The sequence below is a fragment of the Gracilinanus agilis genome, chromosome 1, assembly GCF_016433145.1.
Source record: "Gracilinanus agilis isolate LMUSP501 chromosome 1, AgileGrace, whole genome shotgun sequence".
Lineage (NCBI taxonomy): Eukaryota > Metazoa > Chordata > Mammalia > Didelphimorphia > Didelphidae > Gracilinanus > Gracilinanus agilis.
In genome coordinates this window covers 47,709,228-47,731,544 of record NC_058130.1, presented here as the reverse complement: position 1 = coordinate 47,731,544, position 22,317 = coordinate 47,709,228, and the positions used below count along the sequence as shown (strand labels likewise).

The 22,317-nt window shown below is 38.8% G+C and overlaps 1 protein-coding gene across 1 annotated transcript in view; it reads right to left on the bottom strand.

Moving 5' to 3' along the window:
• ITPR1 (inositol 1,4,5-trisphosphate receptor type 1) overlaps positions 1–22,317 on the bottom strand; it is a 405,812-nt gene that overhangs the window by 173,616 nt on the left and 209,879 nt on the right. The window contains exons 34-38 of the mRNA XM_044675941.1: positions 21,459–21,587; positions 17,499–17,619; positions 14,129–14,313; positions 11,221–11,369; positions 9,699–9,810 (exon numbers count right to left, since the gene is read on the bottom strand). Coding sequence (XP_044531876.1) covers positions 9,699–9,810; positions 11,221–11,369; positions 14,129–14,313; positions 17,499–17,619; positions 21,459–21,587 — 696 coding nt within the window. The remainder of the gene's footprint in view (positions 1–9,698; positions 9,811–11,220; positions 11,370–14,128; positions 14,314–17,498; positions 17,620–21,458; positions 21,588–22,317) is intronic.

Below are 22,317 nucleotides of genomic sequence, written 5' to 3'. Positions count from 1 at the left end.
TTATTGGCAATTACTGCTGAAGGTCACACATCAGCAGTGAGTCTAAATTCCAGGAAAAAAAAAGGCAGCTCTTATGTAACTCCTGCCTGAATGTTGGCAAGTGCCCAAGAGAACAGTCCGCTGCAATGTAAAAAAAGTAGGACATCTCTGCCTTATGTTGGATGTCCTGAGAACTCCCCCTGAAGGAGAAGGAGTTTAATGCTTCTTTTTCTTTCCTCCTGACCCTCCTTGAGCAACACTTCCTCCCAACTCTGGATGGTTCCCATTTCCTTTTCTGGGATTTACAAATCTCACCTTGAATCTCATGACTTTTCCTGCAGCACAGACTAGAGACAAGATACTAAGAATTCGGAATCTCTCAGCACCAGAAACAAGGAGAGGAGAATCGGCTTGTGTTCCAGGCTGAAGAAATTGTGAATGGTGATGGATTTAGTTTCTCTTGTCCAACACGAAGAGATTATTTAGCTATTACCTTAGTTTTGGGCTAGGGAGCCAGGGAGATGATAACATGCTAATTAAGAGTAAATGATGATTTATGATGGTTTAGGAAAGACATTGATAATCTGGAAAAGTCATCCACAGGAGTGTAGCCAGGAATGGTGAAGTCCTCCTTCGATTCATACGATAAGAAGAGAGGATGAAAGAACTAGGGATATTTAGCTGAGAGGGGAGAAGATTCAGAGGGATGTGATTGTTGCCTTCAAGGATATGAAAGGCTGGCTCATGGAAAGAGAGAAGAGACTCAATGCCATGTAAGGTCCCTTTCAACTTCAATTGATTCTATGATCCTATGACTTGTTCTACTTGGTCCTGGGGGAAGAACTAGAAACAACAATAGGAAGTTGTAGAGAAGCAAATATTGATTTGTTGGAAGGAAAATTTTCCCCATATTTAGAACTCTCCAAACATGGAGGGCTACTTCCAAGGCTGGATGGTCCCTTGCCAATGGGTGAAATAGAGAAGATTCTTGTTCAGCTACTGCTGGATTAGATTGGATTGGATAGGCATTGGATGGACCTTCAAATGAGATAATTCTGTGATTCTGTGGCTACGGAACAGCCCTCTTTTTCATTTTTGCCTCTTGGAATCCCAAAACTCTCTTCAAAGCTCAGGTCAAGTACTACCACCTGCAAGAGGCCATCCCTGATTTCTTCCCAGTGTTACTGCTTGAACCCATGTTACCCTGTGGGTATTACTCTGTATGTATTTTGTATTTATTTATCAGAATATATGTTGTTCTCTTGCATTAGAATATAAGCTCCTTGAAGTCAAGGCCTAATTGATCATTTTCATCTTTTTATTCCCAGTGCCAATAAGCACAGCCCCTGGCTTGTGGTAGGAATATATTAATTACTTGTTGAATCAAATTGCATCACACCCAAAACTGATGGAGTATACAGTGATAACACAGTAGCTAGTAACATGTAACTTTATCTATTCTCTACAGACACTTTTGCTTGGTTTCAAAGCAAAGGAACAATACATGGAAACCAGACTTGTGTTAAAGCATTTTGCCTCATCCTCATCTGAAGTCAAAACCATCAGCTTGACTTGCCCAGGGTCACACAGCTAGGAAGTCTCTGAACTCAAATTTGAACCCAGGATCTCTTTGACTCCAAGCCTGGCTCTTTAAGTTGAGCCACCTAGCTGGCCTCATTAAAGTACTTTCACATCTATTGAATAAAGATAACTATTTATCACCCTAGAAGGGGCTCCAATAGTATTAAGTGATTTCTTTAAGTATGGAATCCTGAGATGAGTTAACTTTTAAAACAAAACAAAAAACCTTCCACCATCTTCTCCCCAAGAAATATTTTTGAGTCAAATGTCCTTAGTGACAAAAACATGGTACAACACAAAAAAGCAAATACTAAAAAAAAATTGTTCCTTATTGTTTCCCAAGTTTCCTATTGATGCTTTTGGCCAGACTTTAGGGGCCATAGTTCTGCCCCATTTTCCAGTGTTTCACCAGGTCACAGGAGGTTAATTCTAGTCCAAAATATCGATGGCTCCAGCTGAGGCCATAAAGGCCAAGGAATTTTCCTTCTAAAGAGAAAACTGCATGAACTTTTCAGCTGAAGCTCGGAAGAACACTTCAAATGAGTTACCCACCTCTCTATTGACATGACAGGCTCCAAAGAAAAGTAACGTTCAGTGGTTTTCTCTTTCTCTTCTTTTCTTTTGAAGGTGATGGTAAGAAGAAGGGAGATACACCCATCCCTTCTTTTATTTGAGAGACTATTTTGGTTGGGTTTAAAAGAAGCTTTATTCCAGAACACAGTTGAAAGGGCCCTCCAACGTGCACTTTTGTTGTAGAAAATCTATTACTCTGTCCTCAGTTCACCTTGTTGTTGCAAAAGCACCCCAAATTACTTGGAACGGTATACGGTTTTCCAAGTCATTCACGACCCCTCTATCTCTTCTATCACAGCTTGAGACAAAGGGATGGCCCTCCTTAATCAGACGATTCCTAATGGGAATCACTTTGGTCCCCAGCCAGAAAAATAGATTCACTATCATTCCAGAGTTGTTGTTGTTTTTCCTTTTATTATTTAATAGGAATTTAGTGTATTTCTTTACAATTCAGGGTTGGGTCTTTAATTCCATCTCATGACAGAATGAATGAACTTATTAGATTTCTGAAGAACAAAAACCCAAGCTAGGTCAGGTGAACCAATCGTTCTATTCTTGGGCCCCTCACGCCTCTCTAAGGGAGGAGGAGGAAGAAATCCATAGATACTATGATCACTTCAAAACAGACAAAGATGGTCAATGCCAAGCAGACATGTTGATGCACAGCCAACACACACTGCAAAGGCCTGAAGAAGTGGGCCCTTGTTTTCTGTGCCTTACCGGGCTTTGACAGTTGCTAGTGGTAACAATGAAAAGGGAACCACCACTGCTTCCTCTGGGAATTTACAAAGAATTCAAAGCCTTGCCAGATTACGCTCTTTTCATAAACAGACAGTATTCCATTTCCTACTGTGTATTTATAGACACACCTGCTACAGTCATGGAATCGTTCCATGAAGGAGTAATAAAGTCCCGGCCGGGAGACCAAGTTCTATATCGGGTGATCCCACACTTCAGCTGGTTTGTCTGGTCCACAGCAGGGCATTACAGCCTAAGACTGGTGGAAGTTCTCATTTTATGGCTTCATTTGCAATTCAAAACATAGCGTGAACTTTCAACAGATAAATTAAACTCACCAAGGTGCTTACGTCCTTGGGACAAAGATGGAACCAAAGGTCGCCATGATTTCAGATGAGAAGTGTGGGTTTTGGTTGTTGGATGTTTCTCCAACCCCCCTCTCATTCTCCATTCTCCACCACTACCTTCACTCCCAAAAAAGGGAGGATAAAGTAGAAAGATATACACTAAAATATTCAAAAGAATAAGCTCAATAACTTCACTCCCCACTACCCTTCCTTCCCCACTCTGAATTCTCTATTTCTCCCCACCTCCAGAAGATGTGATCCCTTAGATCAAATTTACACAATATTAGAAATTAAGAATATTTATGAATATTGTCCAGAAGAAAGAGAATTGGATTTGAAGTCCGCAGACCTGGACTCTGCCACTAATGACCTATATGACCACACTGTAAATCACTTTCCCTTGGTTCATATCAGCTGGTATCCTAAGACTATTCTCTAATCCCAAGTGTCAGTCTTCTTAAACTGGCTCGGTCATTTCTTATCATTTAGGATTTCTGAGGAAGTGGGCATTAGAACCATCGGTAAATAAAATATCTCAATTTGTCTTGAAGGATTTTTTTTTTTTGGCGGAGAAGAGGCAGGGGAAGAAAGTAAACACCAATTCAAATTATATGTTATTTTCCCATAAAAGGGACAGCTAACTATCTACAACTTTATCTAATTTTCTGGATGAAAATGAAAAAGAATTCTGATAAAAATCCATTTTTATCTTTTCCAATCCCACTTTTTGCAAATCTATATTAATTCTCAAACACCACAAAGGATTTTTCATCTGGGATAAATGACCTACATTTGTACCATTTGATTGATGTGGAAGAATAATATTCCTCCCAAATATTTAAAAGTTTGGTTTTTCTTTTTTAAGAGCTGGTTCATGAATCCAATCTGTATTCAAAATTCTGACCAAAATTAGCTATCCTTCTCCAATATTGTTCTGCCATGACAAGGTAAGTGAATTCAAATTTTAAGGAATTTGGGAGGGGCTCAATCAGTACTTTGGAATTTCTAGATAATATGTTTTCTAAGAAAGGGAGTCAGAGAGAAAATATATTTATCAATTCCATGGTCAAAGCTTCAGCTACCAACTTCCACTTCTAATCCTCACCCTCTGAGATTTGTGTTCCACTATCCAGAAACAAAGCAGCTGTAATTTTCAGTTAATGCCCATTCCTCCATTGCCTTTTTCCATATAATGTTGTGCTGCCACTTTTCTCTCTTGTTTAGTGATCTTTTATTGAGAAAGTGAGGCTTAAATGAGATAATAAAGTGCTTAGCACAGTGCTGAATATTAGCTATGATTATTATAATTATTTTCCCTTTGAACCTCAGACCACGTCCAAGTCTATTTACAGAATTTCGTGTTTAGTGCTTTGGGTACAAATGAAGTGATTTCACTTCAATACTGTTCTGAACAATGAAGATTTTTTTTTCTTCCATAAATGCATGGCCAGTATCACCAAGAAATTTCGTTTCATGTCTGGGCAGCAAGTAAAACAATATCCCAACTTCGCAAAGCTTTCTCCTCATTGAGACGAACACGACTTTCCTACAGATGGCACACAAACCAGTCATGAGAAATACCAATGAAGAAGACACATGACATACTAGGATTCATTGTCATGGGCAGAGCAGACAAAGTAAAATGCTAAATGCCAGAGAGAGACTACAGGACAGGACACGGGGCAACTCGAGAAAGAGCATGGAAACAACACTATGGGACACTTAAAAGAGAAAAGAGGACCTCAGCAGTATCCGATTCATCAATGGAAATCAGCTGAAAAAGAAAAAAAAAAAGAAAGAGGGAGGAAAACAAGCATTAGGACTAGATAGTATGAGCCAGTTCAAGTTCTAGGCATTATTAGAGACTGTCAAAGGTTAAAACAGAATGCTGTAGAGTTGCTGTAATTGTCCTGAAAGCCCCAGCCCAGTTTTCAATGCCGTCACCTTACTTGGTGACATCTGCCAGGGAACAAAATAGACAGGATGCAGTCATGCTCTGTTCACATGCTGAGTGTCAAACCACATTGATCGCCCAACCAAGTTCTAAGAACTCCACCCTGTGGCTTGCTAGTTGGCTAAAATGTGAACGCAACTGTGGGTCAGGGAGAATTTCCCAATTAGTAACGTCATATTTTCAGAGGGCAGTGGGAAAGAATGGGAGCTGAAAGGCAGAAAATGCACATTAACTTGGAAGGGAAACCTCTCACTTTACATCTTAACAAGTCAACTATAACCAGGACTGAAGAGTGACACACAGTGGACAAAAGGCATCAAATTCAGTTTTCATGGGGTCACCTGGGAAACAATAGGATGAATGCATCCCAGATCCGGAGACTCCAAATCCAACTTAACAATTCAGTTTAAGAGGAAAAGGTTGCTCAAGTTAAAATCAAATGATACTTTTAAGACTGATAAAGAGTTAAGGAGATTAAAAAGAAGGAAGAAGATTCCTACTGTTAATCAGCTCCTAAACCAGTGAATCAATCCCATTTAAAGAATGAATGCTAGAGAACCAGCAGTAGTGTTCTTCGTTACAAATTCTGAAAGGTTTTATGTCAACAGTCTCTGTTAACTTTTGACACATGAAGTAAAATTTTAAGTTCATATCAGAGACCTGGAAGCTAGAAATACAAATGTCTCATCCAGCTGGGAAAAAAAAGGGGGGGAGGGGAGATTTAGTCATCACTGTTCAATAATATGAGCACGTGGGGACCTCGTTGCTTTCTGTAAACAATAGCTGAAACTATTCAAGGGAAGAAGTGTACTTTACACAAATCCCATAATAGTTAGATATACCCCCTTTTATTCCAATTTTTCTATCCAGTTATTTTTAGCACTGATTTCAGCAATTTTAGTATAATGTAACTTTTGCAATACTGGCTATGTTGGAAAGGATCATACCTGATAACAATTAAATTCTCTTGGGATACTATCATGAGGCTGTGATGTTCCCTATTGATTGCAAAGGTAGAAATGGTCCCTAGTAGAATGTAAGCTCCTCGAGGGCAGGGAAGATTCTCAGTTTTTGTCTTTGTGTTGCCAACTCCCAGCACAGCATCAGATGCGTACTGGGCATTTTATAAATGTGTGCCAAATGGACGACTTTGAGATACTTAGTTACAAAAGATTATTTTCTTTCTGGTGTCATTTCAGATCATTTAGATCATGGGTACGGTGGAGCATCATCTATAAATATAGGTCACTCGAGAGGAGATAAAGCAGACCAGGTTTTTTGCTTTGTTCCCTTAATAAAGTACATGTGATGAGAAAAGTAGATTTTTCCAACTGCTAAAATGTCTTCGCTGCATTTATGATGGACAGGAAATGCTATTATCTGTTTGTTATTGGTATTAGAGGTGATGGCTGCCATTACCTCTTAGAATGTCTTCCATAGGTCTTTTCATCTGTTTCTTTGAGATGATTTAATTTCAATAAAAAAGAAGATGTCTTAGCAATGGTGACCCCACCAGCATCAAAGAGAATGTAATTTCTACTCCTACGGAAGCCAAGAAAAATCAGGTGGGTATAATAGCTCCCCTTTCTACTGTCCATAAATTGTACTAGATGATCTTTAATCTCATAAGAGCATCCTTTTTGTCTCTGGAACTCAATAAATGGAATCAATGTGGGGGCCAAGAGCCTCTCTTTCTTTTTTTAGTAATCTGTGCCTTTCCCATCTCCCCCTTTTCACTCATTAAAATGAGTAGGATCTTATCGCCTATCATACCTGACAACTATTTTTGGATGGACAGGAATGGTAATCCTTTGTAATTAATGGATCATCGAAAAGGACAGCAAGTTGCTATCTTCTACATGATCACAAAAGACTTGAATTAATGCTGATCTACATGGCGAGACAGAAAATATGGAATCCAGGAATTCTACTTTCAAGGTCATAAAAAGTATTTTAATAAATACAAAGTTGTATTAATAAACTAGTTTGCGAAATGCAGAGTGATGGAAATCAGGAAGTTAAGTTCTAATACTTCCTGCTTTACTCAGATAATAAGCAGCTATGTAACCCAGAGGAAATCACCTAACCCCTTTTAGACTCAGTTTCCCCATATATAAAATGGAAGTAATAATAGCCTCTCCCTCCCAGGGTTATGGTGGGGATAAAATGGCCATGCATTCTAGTTATGGCAGAGTCATCGTTGAAGTACTTCCCATTAGAAGTTTGCTTTAAATGATGAGAGCATCAAAGATTTAGGACCAGAAAGGATCTCAGGGGTCCTCCTTTTCAGCACTCTCATTTCAAATGATGAGGAACCTGAGGTCCTAAGAGAGGCAGAGACTTTCTCAAGGTCACACATGTAGTAAGGACCAGCAATAATATTTGGACCCAGATTCTCCCATTCCAAAGGAAGCCCTCTATCCACTGAACCATACAGCCTGTAATTAGTAATATGACTAATCTGTTTATTGACAGAAACAGATAATGTACAGGACTCAATGCCTGGCATATATTAAGCATTTAATAAATGCTCATTGTTTGATTGAAATGTAGAAAATGGCCAGAATGTCAAACTTTAGAGAAACTCTGTCACTTATTATTATTAATATAGTTATGTAAATATTCCCATAAATATCTTAGTTCCTCTCTTTTAAAGACAGACACATTTCTCAGGAATTTCCTGTAATATATCAATATATCAAAAATATCCAGTAATAATATCAGATTTTAAATCACTAAAGAAACATATATTTTTTTGAAAAAACTTTTGAGTCTTCATGTAAGGTGTATAATTGCTAATTAATGTTAAGTTCATAATTTTCTTAGGTTGGTCTGTCTTATGTCAAGGCATATCTGTGTGTAGACATGACATGTATACTTTAAAAGCTAGCTATATGGTATTTCTCACAGGTGTTTTAATTAAGATTTAGGAAAGTTCCTGTAGGACTATGAATGTTTAAAAGCTGCCCTCAATGAATTCCTTTCTATGATACAAATTTTATCTTGCCATACAATTTGCCATTTCATGTCAAATGTTTTATTTTTTAATTTTTTTTAATCCTTACCTTTCATCTTAGAAGCAATACTATATATTGCTTTTAAAGCAGAAGAACAGCAAGGGCTAGACAATGGGGATTAAGTGACTCGTCTAGGGCCGCCCTGCTAGGAAGTGTCTGAGACCAGATCTGAGCCCAGGACCTTCCATCTTCCAGTTTGGATCTCCATCCACTGAGCTACCTGGCTGCCTGCTTTGTAAAACATTTTGAAATCTTGTTTTGGCTCTGGAATCCATAAACTTTGCAATGTTATAAAAGAAAAAAAAGTGACTGACATACCTTCCTCTGACTTTCTGTAAACTTAGCTATCATTTCTGAAGGTCACTCTACTTTTCTGCTAATTAAAGTCCCCCCTTTGACTATCAAAAGACATTCCAACTTAAAAAAACCAAAGGAGTAAAAATTCCATTGAATCTGATTATATTTATTTTAAACTACACCTCAGAGTTTTAGTAAATGAGTTTTAGTTTATTTTGTATATTTTGCTGTCAGTAATCTTGGCATAATGACTATTATTAAATTATTGTTAAATTGTTATTACATTATTATTATTATTATTATTATTAAAAATAAAAATAATTAAATCTTGGTGTAATGATTGCTATTAAATCTGCCAAAATGTGGCCAAAACAAATGAACAAATGAATGAGAAGTACAATTCACAGGGAAGCCATGGAAAAGCGTTAATGGGGTTTTAATTCTCTCCTGTTATGGTGCCGTGATTTTTATGTTTTGCCTGGAGTTGGGGGGCTGAGGGGGAGGATACAAGACTGATTTGGTTTTGTTTTCTATGGAGATGGGGCAAGAGGTGAACAGTTCCCAACACACCGAGTATTTATTAGATATTAAGGATTCGGAATGGTCTTCATTCAAAATCAGGCTAAATGGGCAGGAAGGCTTCCAATTTTAAAATCAGAGACTTTTTGGTCATCGGAAAACATTTGTAACAAGTCATCAAAAGAAATGTAGTTTGTCTATCTGGAACCTAACATGCCTGAATACACACATGCTTTGAACACATACACACTCATACATGCTTCACTCTGTCCCCCTCTACACACACACACACACACAAATTTTTCATTTGGAATTTAAATATAAGCTAAAAGCAAGACATACAAAATGTTGGTAATCATTTTCTTTGAAAAGAACATGATATCACGAGGTGAGCAGCCTATAAGGAGAAAATGTTTATAATTGGCTTATTAAAGGCTCAAATGAGACAAAATCCTATTCTGGAAAGCATGTTGGCAAGCTGGTGGTTGAGTTCAAAACCAAAACTAGGGACTCTGAAAAGTCAATTTCCTCAATAAATTTTTAGAGGAAAGTTTTGCTTATTTATTTTGAAACAGTCAATACTTGCAATCTGTGTTCAAATAGAATTTCTTCCCTTCCTCTCCTCCCCTCTCCTTTTCAGGTTCCCTTAACGAAATGGTGAAATGCTGCTGAAAGAAAATAAATGCCAAGTACCTTTTCTCCATAGCCTCTATCTTTGGTCATCATTTCCCTGAGTGTTTGTAACACTTTGATACAAAGTTTTTCTTCATTTTCTTCTAGCAGCTGTTTGGTATGTTTTATTAACCTGAAAAGCAGAAGAGAAGGAATGCTTTTATTCTCTGCCGCCATCTTTCAAGCCCAACATCTTCTCAGCATCTCAGGATAACTGGTCCAAGGGCCAAGGAGGCTGGACCAAATGTCCTGCACTCAGGAATCCTGATCCAGTACCCTCTGGCTGGCTCACCACCTCATCTACATCTCAAAAGTGACACCTGCTGGTGGATGGGGAGAAGCGATAGGTAAGACTCCAGGATACCTGCTGGTGAAGGATCAGATTCTCCCCCCAAGTATTTATTATGTGCCTGCTGTGTGCCAGGTCTTTTTGCTTAAAGAGGTTACCAATATGTGTTTTATAAGCAGGAAAAATCAATCCCCTAAGATCCCTTTAAACAAGATTGATTTAGGCAACATGACTACCCCCATATTTCAGAATGATGCTTGAATTAAATTAATGCAGGTGAGGAAGGAATCACGTGAAGATGCTCGGTGTACTTCCTGATGGAATGCAAGCTCCAGGAGGCAGAGCCTCTTCCATTTTTGTCCTTGTATCCCCAGAGTCCAGTGCTTGAGAGGCAGTCATTAGGAAGACCTGGGTTCAGATCTAATCTCCCAGCTGTGTGACCCTGGGAAAGTCATTTAAGGTCTGAGTGTCCCAGGAAATGCTCTAAGACTATAAATTGCAGACCAGTAGCCGATCTGTAAATGATGAAGGAAGTTCTTCACCAATAACCCTTTGTAATCTCAATACTACCAGTCATTTCTGAAATCCACTCAATCTACAATTCCAGTAAAAGAAAAACTCCAAGAGTCCAGCACAGGGCCTGGCACACAAATGGCACAGGATAAATATATTTTCTGTTTATATTTTAGTTAATATATGTGCATTTAATATAGATGTATATTTACACATAAAATGTTTTTTGCTTGATTAATTGTGGAGAACCTACACTTGTCTCTCATCCAAAATATCATCCTCTTATAGATGAGGTGGGAATGGGTAGGAGGAGAAGCATTTAGTGAGCACAAAAATCTCTATATTAGTGCTCACATTCCTACGATTCTCCTACAGCTTATGTCTTTGACAAAGAGATACTATAAAGTAATGGGAGAAAAATGGGGTATAATAATTAAGGGGGAAAAAAGCTTTATCACTAAAATCAGGAGCAAATTACCCACAATGGTTGCAACCATTAGGGTTTTCCTTAAGCCACTCAGTTCTCCCAATCTCACTTTAGGAAGGTGACTCTAGTTAAAGGCAGTCAATGTTTTCAAGGCAAGGGATGTACATCTCCCTTCCGTTAATCAAGCAAAAAATCCCTTCCATGATAAGTCTCCAGGGCTCTTGAATTAGGGACTTCACCCAGTAGGCATTCCTGACTGGTGTCATGGGGAAGTAGAGCTCATACCACTCTGGAGGGAGACAGGAGCAACTTACTTGCAGATAAAGCCTCCGCTTTCACATTTTCTTCGGGCATCTGTGTTCTCTGGGAAAAGCAGTTCTGGTCGATGGAGGACATCCACGAGCACGGACAACTCTGCCTGGACAAGGGGCCGTAAACGGTCTTCTAATGCAGAAACTATATCCTGGAAGGCAACAGCAAGTCGTGTTAACAGCAAAGGATGGAGACTAAGTTTTAGCAGCCAGAAAAGTTGAGTCCATCCATAAGTAGTTTGGCATACTATGAATCTGTCCCATCAACTCATGAATTCCACTTCTAACATGATACTTCATCCCCACCCTCCATCCTCATGGGAAGTGCTAGTCTTTGAAATGCAAACTTCCCACCACCCAGCCTTCTAAGGAAATGGAGTCTTTTAAGCCAACAATGCATTCCATGTTACGGTTACATGAAAACACAAACGAATGAACATGCCGTATCAACATGCTAAATAGATGTACCCTGATAGCATGATGGTCTTCAAATACAAAACACACTGCTGTAGAAAAGGAAAACAGAGAAAACTGTGAAAGGGCAGCTAAGTCAAACACCGCAAAAAAGATGTGAAAAGCAAACAGCAGAGAACAGATGAGGGGATGTGCTCCTTCCACCAGTGTGCATGCCTCTTTTCCAGGATGGCGACTTAGGACCAACCTAAAGCCAGGATGTCTAAGACGAGGACAGACTGTACTGAAACAGAGAACAGACTCTAGGCTCAGTCTTTTTAAGACAGGAAAACTCCTAGATATTCATTTCTAAGGAAAACATACACACACAGAGTGATATTTATTGAATCTAGAGTAATAGCGAATTAGATAGCTATAAAGAATTGTACAGAGCTTAAGAAGTATGGCGTATATAGGCTGCAGTTCTTGGAAGTCAAGAAGACTTGGGGTCAAATCTACCTTTGATCTGAGCTAGGTGGTGCAGTGGCTAGAGTCCCACAGCACCAGCACTCATCTTCCTGAGTTCAAATCTGGTCTCAGAAACTTATTAGCTATGTGACACTGGACAAGTCATTCAACCCACCCAGTTTGTCTCAGTTTCCTTATCTATAAAATGAGCTAATGTAGGAAATGGCAAACCACTCCAGCATTTCTCCCAAGAAAATGCTACATGGGGTCACAAAGAGTTGGGACAAGTTGGAAAATGATTCAGGGAAAACTGTGTGACTAGTAACAAGTCACTTCATCTCTCTGAGCCCATTTCCTCAACTATAAAATGAGTAGAACAGTCTCTGCCATAGCTACACTCCTGGAATTGCTGTGAAGCTCAAATAAGATCATGCAAGTAAGAGACTTTACAAACTATTAAACTTTATATAACTGGCATGAAAAATTGGATTACTGTTCCATTTGAACAAACAAAACTAATTAAGTGGGTACGAAATGCCAATTCAGTGACTACACAAACACCTAAAGTTTGTGATGTCTAATGATGTTTGGCAGAAGCCAGTGATTTCCATCCAGAATTCTTTAGGATCTCTGTGGATCCAGGAGAACCCTTGAATGAACCCAGATTATACTGACTCCTGCTTAGTAGCACATCTTCCAAAATGTAATAATGTAGAGAAAACACCTTAGAAAATGCTTTGGGCAAGGGTGGAGGGGCAGTTAGGTGACTCAGTGGAGAGAGAACCAGGATTGGAGATGGAGGTCCTAGGTTCAAATCTGACCTTAGATATGTCTTGGCTGTGTCACCCTCAGCAAGTCATTTAACCCAACTGCCTATCTATCCCTCACTGCTTTTCTGCCTTAGAGCCAATACATGGTGCTGATTCTAAGATAGTAGGTAAGGGTTTAAAAAATAAACATAAAATGCTTTGAAACTATTTCTCAGCATCCACAGGATTAAATATATTTGCCAATTCAGCCAGATTCATGGAAGACTTCCATCTTATTGTCAGTGGAGATCCCTCAAGAATTTGCTTTGACAATCTCCTGAGTTACGTGTCTAAATCTACTTTATGAGCTTGAAGCTAGGCTGAACAACTGTCATTTTATCCATGAGGAAACTGAGGATATGAGAGGAAAAGTGACTTTCTCAAAGCAACTCAAGTAGTAAAGGACCTAGGCCACCCTAAAGATGCCATTGTGAGAGACCTGAAGTATAAGTTTCTTATATGAGAATCTCAAATTTGAAAGGAGTTAACTTTTAAAAAAAGACTTATCTTCTTAGTATCAATTCTAAGACAGAAGAGTGATATGGACTAGGCAATTAGGGTTAAGTGAGTTGTCTAGGAATACACAGCTAAGAAGTGCTTAGAACCTACTTAGTTGCCTCAAGTTAACATCTTCTGGAAGTCAGGGAATCACTGGGGGCATCTGTCTGTTCTAGAAGCTAAATGCCTTCATTAGGTATCTGTGAGGAACTGCTGAGGGAATGAGGCAGCCTTGCCAGGGTGACAAAAACAAAACCCCAATGCCTTCTACTCTGAGAGCTCTGCTTCCTAACAAGAGCTGGTTCACACTCTCTATAAGGCTCCTTAATCTGTGTTGTGGACCTCTCGTGAAGCCTATGAACCCCCTCTCAATAATGTTTGTGCCCTACATTCATAATGGAAGGAAATGCTCAATTTTAATCAGAGGTTAGTGAAAATAAAGATGCATTTTTCCCCATCCAGGTTCATAGCACCCCCCCACCCCGAAATCTATCCATGGACCACTGTGACTCCCAGTTAAGAACTGCTAAAGCAATCGTTACCCTCGAAGGACATTGGCAGTTTGATTTTCTGGGGTTTAGGTCACCGTTTTCCTAAATGATTTCCTACTCCTCTCCCAATATGAAAGTTTATCTCCAAAGCTCACAACTTAAAATTCCTTTATTTTCTTTTGGAGTGATCCCATACTCTGGGTCAAACCCAAAGAGTGCACATGGGAGACCATACCAACACCAGACCATCACCTGCAATCTTTCAATGATGTTCCTGTAATCACGGGAAGCGGCGAGGACAGAGTCCCTGCGAGCAGCATTTCTTGCTGACAGCCGCCAGTTCATGGCAGTTTTCTGCACAATGTTGTGTGACTTCAGGAACAGATTGTTGACCTGGCTGTCCAAGTCCACAGGAATGGCGATTGCCCGGCTTTTAGCTGGAAGAGAAGGTAAATTCTAAGCATTCCTTGGCGGTTATCAAATTGATCTGTTTGCAACTATCTCTCTGTCTGTCTGTCTATCTATCTATCCATCCATCCATCTATTTCTATCTCTATCCATCTCTATCTATATATCCATCTATCATCCATTTCTCTATAACCTTTCTATTTCTATCTTCTACCACAAGAAAGACTTATAATTAGTTTCTCTCATATGTTTATCTAAATATCTATATCTATCTAAATATCTCTTTCCCTTCACATACACTCACACACTCACACTCATGCACGCACACATGACCTGATTAGTATGAATAATGAATCCCCCTTCAGTGGTTGCATTATTTGAATTCACTTTGCAAATTTTCATTGGTCTGGACCCAATGACCATATTTTACATCATTATTAACTCTGAAGATTGAAAATAAATATGAACGAATGAATGAGATCACTTCACAGGGTTCATCATTTATATTAATTGGTACCTGGTTGTAGGTATGAGGATCAAACGAGATAATATCTATGAAGCACTTTGCAAATCTTCAAGAGTTATGAAACTGATAGCTCTATTTATTTTTTCTATTTTATATGTATGTATATGTATAAACTCCATTATTCATGGTATCATGTTGGCTTGCCTTTATTCTGCTATTAGTTAATGTGAACTGCTGTAAGATGCAGAGGTAAATGGAACCTTAGAGAGCCCCAATCTAATCCCCTCATTTTACAGAAGAAAAAACTGAGGTGTAGAGGTGACTTATCCAAGTTCACAAAAATAAGTGAACGATAATTACAAAATAATTATAAAATTACAAATTACAAAAAAATTACAAAAAAAGTTGACATTTATATAGGATTTTAAGTTTTGCAAAGCACTTGTCCTGTTACCACATTTAATCCTCAAAACAACCCTTTGAGGTACTTACTGTAAGTATTATTATCCCATTTTACAGATAAGACAACTTGAAAATCAGAGGGGTTAATGTTCAAAAGGCTAATAAAATGTTAGAGGTGAGATTCCAACCTATGTCTCTCTCACCTGCCTTAGAACTGGGACTTGAACTGAGGACTTCTGATGCTACATCGAGAGCTCCTTCCATTATATTAGGCTAAATATCAAAGGTCCAAACAAATCACAATTGGGAAGGTAAACCTTTGGTAATCTAAAAATAATTGTTCTCATTTCATCTCTGAAAGGGCATTTTTACTTTTAGATTGCATGCCATTCTGCATCATCTCAGCATAGATAATTGAGACCACACGTGGATTAAAAAGAAAAAGAAAAAGAAATTCTTGCAAACTTTGAGCTTTCCATTCTGTAAAACTCTTAGGTAGTGCTCTTCCCACAGAGTTTGAAATTGAACATGACTTTTGTGAGCTCACAGTCTCCAAAATGTTTAAAGCCATTCATTAAGGATGGTAGAGAAGTCCATGTAGAGTTATTGTGTAAGTACATTCAAAACTGGATTTCTCAATTTAAAAGAGAGTAGACAAGAATAATTTGGGCTTCCAGTGACAAAGGGCAATTGGTAGAAAAAAGGCTAGCACTCATCTCATGTGCTTCTGGAAAGTTTAATGCAACAAAATAGATGGAGGTGGAGGGAGGACAGAAAGAAGAAAAGGCAAAAGACTCTCATCCCCTCATCTCTTTTCAACACTTGCTTGTTCCCTTTTGGAGCTCCTGGGTTTCCTGGGGGCACTCAAAGGTTAATGACTTGCCCAGGACTATACAGCTGGTATGTGTCAGAGGTGGGATTTGAACTCATGTCTTCTTGATTCTGAGATTAACTATATTTATATTACAAAGCTCAAACATACACAAATATTAAAGGCTTCACCATCTTTTGTTACTTTTAAAAATGTACTTTGAATGCTGAGGCAAGCTTTCACCTTCTAAAGCACTTGTAGAAAGCACTGGTTAGACAAGTGGCTTACTCAAAATCAAGCTGAAAATGATTCATATTAAATATGGAGCAATTTCGCATCACAGAATTTCACTGTTGGAAAGGTCCTCGGCAGTCTTCCAATCCAACCCTTACTGAAAGAAGTACAACATACTCGATAAGTGGTCAACTGGGCTTGGCTTAAAGACCTCAACAAGGCAGACACTGCTATCTCCTCAATCATCCCCTTCCACTTAACCAAATGGTGAAATGGGTTTTCTGAATATCAAGACTGTAATTTTCCTCTCTGTCACTTCTATATTGTAACAAATTCTACTCTCTTGGGTTAAAAAAGAGCAAGTTTGATCTCTGGTCCTCGAGACAGCCATCAAACACTAAAGGTCAATTAAGATGTCCTTCCCAAACTCTTCTCTTCTAGGGGCTTCTTAGGGTTCCATCAATGTCCTTCTATGAGATCATATTAGCAAGATTATTAAACCCTAGCCAGGAAGGACTCAGAATTAGAGGCTTCTTTTCTCTTGCTATGTACATATTTCTGTAAGCACTTTCAAAATTGGACTTCTTGCTCCGTAAGGAGATGAAAATCAAAATACACAGATCTAGAACCAAAGAAAAGACGTAGAGTTGTAGTAACACATAAACACGCACACCAGATTCAAATGAAAATTATATGGATTCTTCTCTAGCATTCTCAAAAAGGAGCAAGCACCCATCTGGGTACCTTACTATTCCTTTTTGACTGGATGTGCACGAGACATTCTGACTGTGGAGAACCATAGATAGATGATCAATTTTCTTAGCCTGATACTTCAGAGAAAACAAGCAGACCATTGATGACCATGTAGCACTTTGGATAAAAATAAGTGAGACTGGTATTATTTTTGCAGGCCAATGGAGGAGGAGGCACAGTGACTTTTGCATTCCATTTTGAAGAGCACAGTATTGGGGGATTGGGACAAAAAGAGAAGAAGGAACTCAGTTGTAACAGTTCCACTTTAACGTTTTCAAAGTATACTTCTCATAGCACAATTACTATTAATGTTTATTTTTAAATGATTTTTAAAGCAACAAAGAAACTCGGGATCAGTGAGATGAAATGATTTGCCCATGATCATATAGCTAGTAAATGTCTGAAGCGGGATTCCATCCTAGATTTACTAATTCCATGTCTAATACTTTATAGACTAGACTAGAGGGACTTTCCACCCATTCATGCCTTCTTTAAACATAAAACACACTTTGGTTACATTAGAAACAGTCAACTATCAGGTTTCTTACCTACATCAGAGAGCACCCTTATACAACTCTCAACGGAGGCTTTCTGGCTTGGCATCAGCCAGTTGCAGTGATAAACCCTGAACACTCCCTGTAGCAGCTGTACAAAGACTGGCTGACGAGTCTAAAGGGGGGGAAAAAGGAGGAAAAAGATCATGAAAAGCTGCGTTTCACTCCCTCAAACAAACAGTGAATCAACTCTCCTCATACCCAGTTGAATGTTCTTTAGCAATAACTAAAATGCCTCAGGATGTCTCTTCTATCCAACTTCAGGAAGAGTATTTAATCTGACTCCTCAAGAGAGGCCCTCTTTGTCCACAGTTCAAACAAGAAGTAATCCAGGGAAAAAGAGGGAAGAGATCAGATGAACAGGGGGATCAACAAGAGTTTTTTGGAGTCATTAGAAATAGTAAGGAAGAAATCATAGAATTCCCTTAAGCCAGAGCATAAAACCGAAGTTTTCTGCCTACAGCTGTCTACAAAAAAACCCTCAGAAAAGGAAAGAGAAATAAAGTTTAGTTGGAAGATTAGGTAGAGGGGGTGAGAAAAAAATTGGGTCATAAACAAAGGAATGCTGAGTTCTGACTTTCTAGAAGTGCCCTAGCCCCCAGCTCCGGACCTGGCCCAGTTGAAAGAATATGTTATAATATAGTGTGCAAAGATAGCAGAGATAATGAACCAAGTTGCCTATGTAATGGTATTATTTTCCACTAAAAAGTAGGCAAAAGACCAATCACATCCTATAGCGAGAAGAGCGCAAGCTTTCCCTTGACCAATGAACATCAAAATATCTTCAGAGGGTAAAATGACTTCAAGTCTTGAACTATCTGTACTAAAATGCTTCATTTCATCAACTCTGATTCTTTGAAGCAAGAATCTCTGACAATGATGAAGGATCTACTCCCCACAATTTCATGTTCTCAGTTCACACAGTTAAAAAACTAATTGAGCTTAATAAAAATTACCAGCCAAATGTTCTGCAAGGCATTGGGGAGGGGAGAAGAGGTGATCCAGGCAACTGAACAAACAGCCTTTTAATTCTAATAAAGATGTCTGTGGTGAGAAAATTGAGGTTACTAAAAAAACTCAGGCCTTCCTGTAAATGCTGGCATGGAAAAAAATCTGATCTTTATCTTCATAAAGGCTTAACATCATTTAACAGTCAATTCTTCTTGCTTATTTTTTAACACCATCTGGGATAGAAGGGACAAGAGCCCAAGGAGTTACACAAATTTCAAATGAGAGTCAACAGTAGCAACAATAACTAGCATTTAATCGGTGCCTTAAATTTGAGAAAGTACTTTACGAATATTTCATTTGATCCTCACATAGTGCTGGGAGGGTATGTGCTATTATTATTCTCCTTTTTTGGATGAAGAAACTGAGGCAAAGAAAGGTTAAGTGACTTGCCCAGGATCATACAGCTAATTAGCTGAGGCTGGATTTGTACTCGTTTTCCAGACTATTGATCCAGTGTTCCATCCAGTGTGCCACCAGCTGCTATCGTTGTGCCTTTTGATTGTTCAGAAGCAAAGCACTAATCTGAAGAGAAATATGGATTTAAGTATCTTCTCTATATCGATCTGTGGGAGATAGTTCTTGTTCTCCAGCGATTTAAAATTTAGTAGGGGAGTCATACGTGCAAAACATTTAATCCACAAAATAAAGCTATTTTTTGCTTAAATAATAGATAATAAGCACTATGCAAATTACAAAGACTACCATTTAAAAAAATCCTATACATCTGCATTTAAAATGGTGTTCATGGGGCAGCTGGGTGGCCCAATGGATGGGGAGCCAAGATTGGAGATGGGAGTCCTGGCTTCAAATCTGACCTCAGATACTTCCTAGCTGTGTGACCCTGGGCAAGTCTCTTAACCCTAATTGCCCAATACTTACTGATCTGCCTTGGAACCAATACTCGGTATTGATTTTAAGACAAGATAAGGGTCTTAAAAATAAAAATAAAAATGATGTCCTTAACTCTTTTGATCTTCACAACAACCCTTTGTGAACCAAATAAGATATTTAGCTACATCAGAGAGCACCCTTATTACAACTCTCCAGAGGCTTTCTGCTTGTACACAGTAGGAGCTAGATAAGTGCATTATTCTTTTTCCTGACAATGGTAAGAACCATAAGTATTTTTAGCTCCATTTTTCAGATCTGGAAACTGAGGTTCAAGAGTATAACTAAAGAAAATTAAAACATAGTTCAAGCGATAGATAAAACATCAACTAAATAGTAAAGGCTATGAGAGAAAGACTTGTTGAGGCCTCAGTCATACAGCTAGTAAATATAAGAGCTAGCATTTGATCCTTGTTATTGCTGACTCCAAATCCAGGTCTCTTTTAACAATTCCATTTGGCCTTAGCCTCCTGCTTTCCAGTTAAAGCACTGCTTTTATGGATGTTCCATTTGTCTAACCAGTAGAAAATATAGTAAATTCTAAGATTTCTGCAAGGTAGAGGTTGACAGGCTGGTGACTAAGAGGGAAGAATGTCCAAATAAATGTAATAAAGTAGTCAAGTGTGTTGACAGTTTCTAAGAGAGTCCAATGGAATGATCTGTTCTACAGTTTACATGGACTCCAGCACCGCCACGGTGAACCGACCCTTTAAATCACAAGCAAAACACCTGAAATATTGTCGCTAAGGAGTCATTTTCAGAGCTGGCCGATCAGGAAAGAAGCCGTGTATTGGGTGGGACAAATCTGGCCTTTACTAATATGTGCGAGCTGGATTCTAAAGGCTGTCAAGTAGAGACTTGTAAATCACATTGCTGACCCACTGTATTTTCCAGGCATCCCTGAGGTAAACAGAAAGCTATTTCTATTTCTCTGGAATAAGCAAGCTGCTTAAAATTCCCAGAACAAAGTGACAGGCATCATTTTGCCATGTGTTTCTCACCATCAGAGGGAAATTTAGATAAACCCAGCCTACTGAGCATGGTCCTAAGTGTCTTCTCTCTCCTGTCCGGCGTTTCTTGGCTGCTGCCTTTATTAGCAAAAGGGAACACTAGAGCGAATAGCTTTCCCTCCTCTCCAATAATTGCTCTTTTTGGTTAGTAGTATCCAGCACATAATAAGTATCCAATAAATGCTTACTGTGTGACTCACTGTAACTCCCAGAGTTACATTAACTAGCACAAATAACTGAATCAAGAAAGTAATTATTTATCAGTGTACCTGCTAGGTTTTTTGGTTTGTTTTTTTTTTTTTTTTGGCTCAGTGAGGGATATAAAAGGTTTAAGGGGAAACAAATTAAATAATAAGAACTAATACTGAGAACATACACTCATGCCCATCATCTCTCTGGTTCTCACAACCAAACTGTGAGGATGTTACTCTTAAGTATTATGGTGGTAGTTGGATGGAGGAGGCTCAGAAAGGTCAGTGACTTAAATAAGAACATTATTAAAGTTAATGCTACCATTTAAATCTCCACTGCAGAATGTCAATTTCTTGAGGACAGACTTCCATTTTTGTTAGTGTATTCCCAGTGCAGTACCTCAAACATCCCCCTAATCTTCTGCTCCCCAACTTTAGTAATTTCACTGTTGGAGAGAATTTGCCCTGAGGAAAAAACCTCTAAAAATGCACAGCTTTGCACCTCTACAATTTCTAGATTTAGCGAGTTGCCGCAAGGCATGATTATAAGTAGCATAGTAGGTACTTTATAAAACCCTGCTGACTGGATTGAATTGTGAATCATAAGGAAGGATGAATAAAAGGGCTATGAGCCACCTAAAAGGGGAGGAAACGCTCCACGTTCACAGATTTGGAATACGTAATTTTGGATGTTCCCTGCATGTCCTGGCAGCTCATTCTGGTTTCATCTTCACCCTTTTCCCTGGGGCTATTCTAGTCCTACCTCCTGTGATCCTGCCAGGTGCCCTTAACTTGGGTCATGCTCTCCTCCCCAAGGATATCAGGAGCCAACTCTCTCCTTGGGCTGTTCTTACCTGCAAGGTGGTGCTTTGATCAGAGAAGGGGGAGCTGAAGAAGGTTGTCACAATGCTCATGACGATCTCGGTCACGTATTTCTCCAGAATATTGTCGGCATGTTTCCTGTCACTTGTGTTGTTACATGCCTAAGAAAAGAATTTGAAAGCTTTAGAGAGAGTATTGAAACTTGAAAATTAATTGTAAAGCTAGACAATCACAACTGCTGATGGTTTTACAGCTAATCAACACTAACTGCTGAACTAAATAACCTTTAGGGAAGTAATTTTCCTACTTAAAAATGACAATAACTGCCTTGGACCAAGTCACTTCCAGTTCTAAAACCTCTATGATTTTAGGCTGTTCTTATGGTCACAATGGACTTCAAGGAGGTGCCCAAATTCTCTAATTAAGCTGGATTTTCATTTTATTAAGCAATGCCCAAAAGAATAAGCCCCGACTGAGAAATCTTCTTGCAAGTATAGCTGTAAGTTGAAAAGCATGTAGAAAAGATGATGCATTTGAATTCTGATTCTCAGTACTGAGTATATCAGAACAGGTCTGTGGGTCTCAGTTTCCTCATTTAGACCTGGAAGGGAACCTTGGCCCCTGAACAATTTATGGATGGAGGAACTAAGATCCAGAGAGGTAATGCAGTAAGTAACAAATCTCTGATTAGATCCCAAGTTCTCTGAGACCAAATCTAGAGTTCTTCCTCTGATGCCATTTTTATTAGACTGTAAGCCTCACGTGCCTCCCTTTTGTCTCTTTTAGTATCTCCTGGCATGTCGTAGAGGCTTGATAAATGTTTACTGAATTGACACTATGCTACCCCCTCAAATCTCCAAGACTCCTTCTAAATCCTATGATGTGTCATTT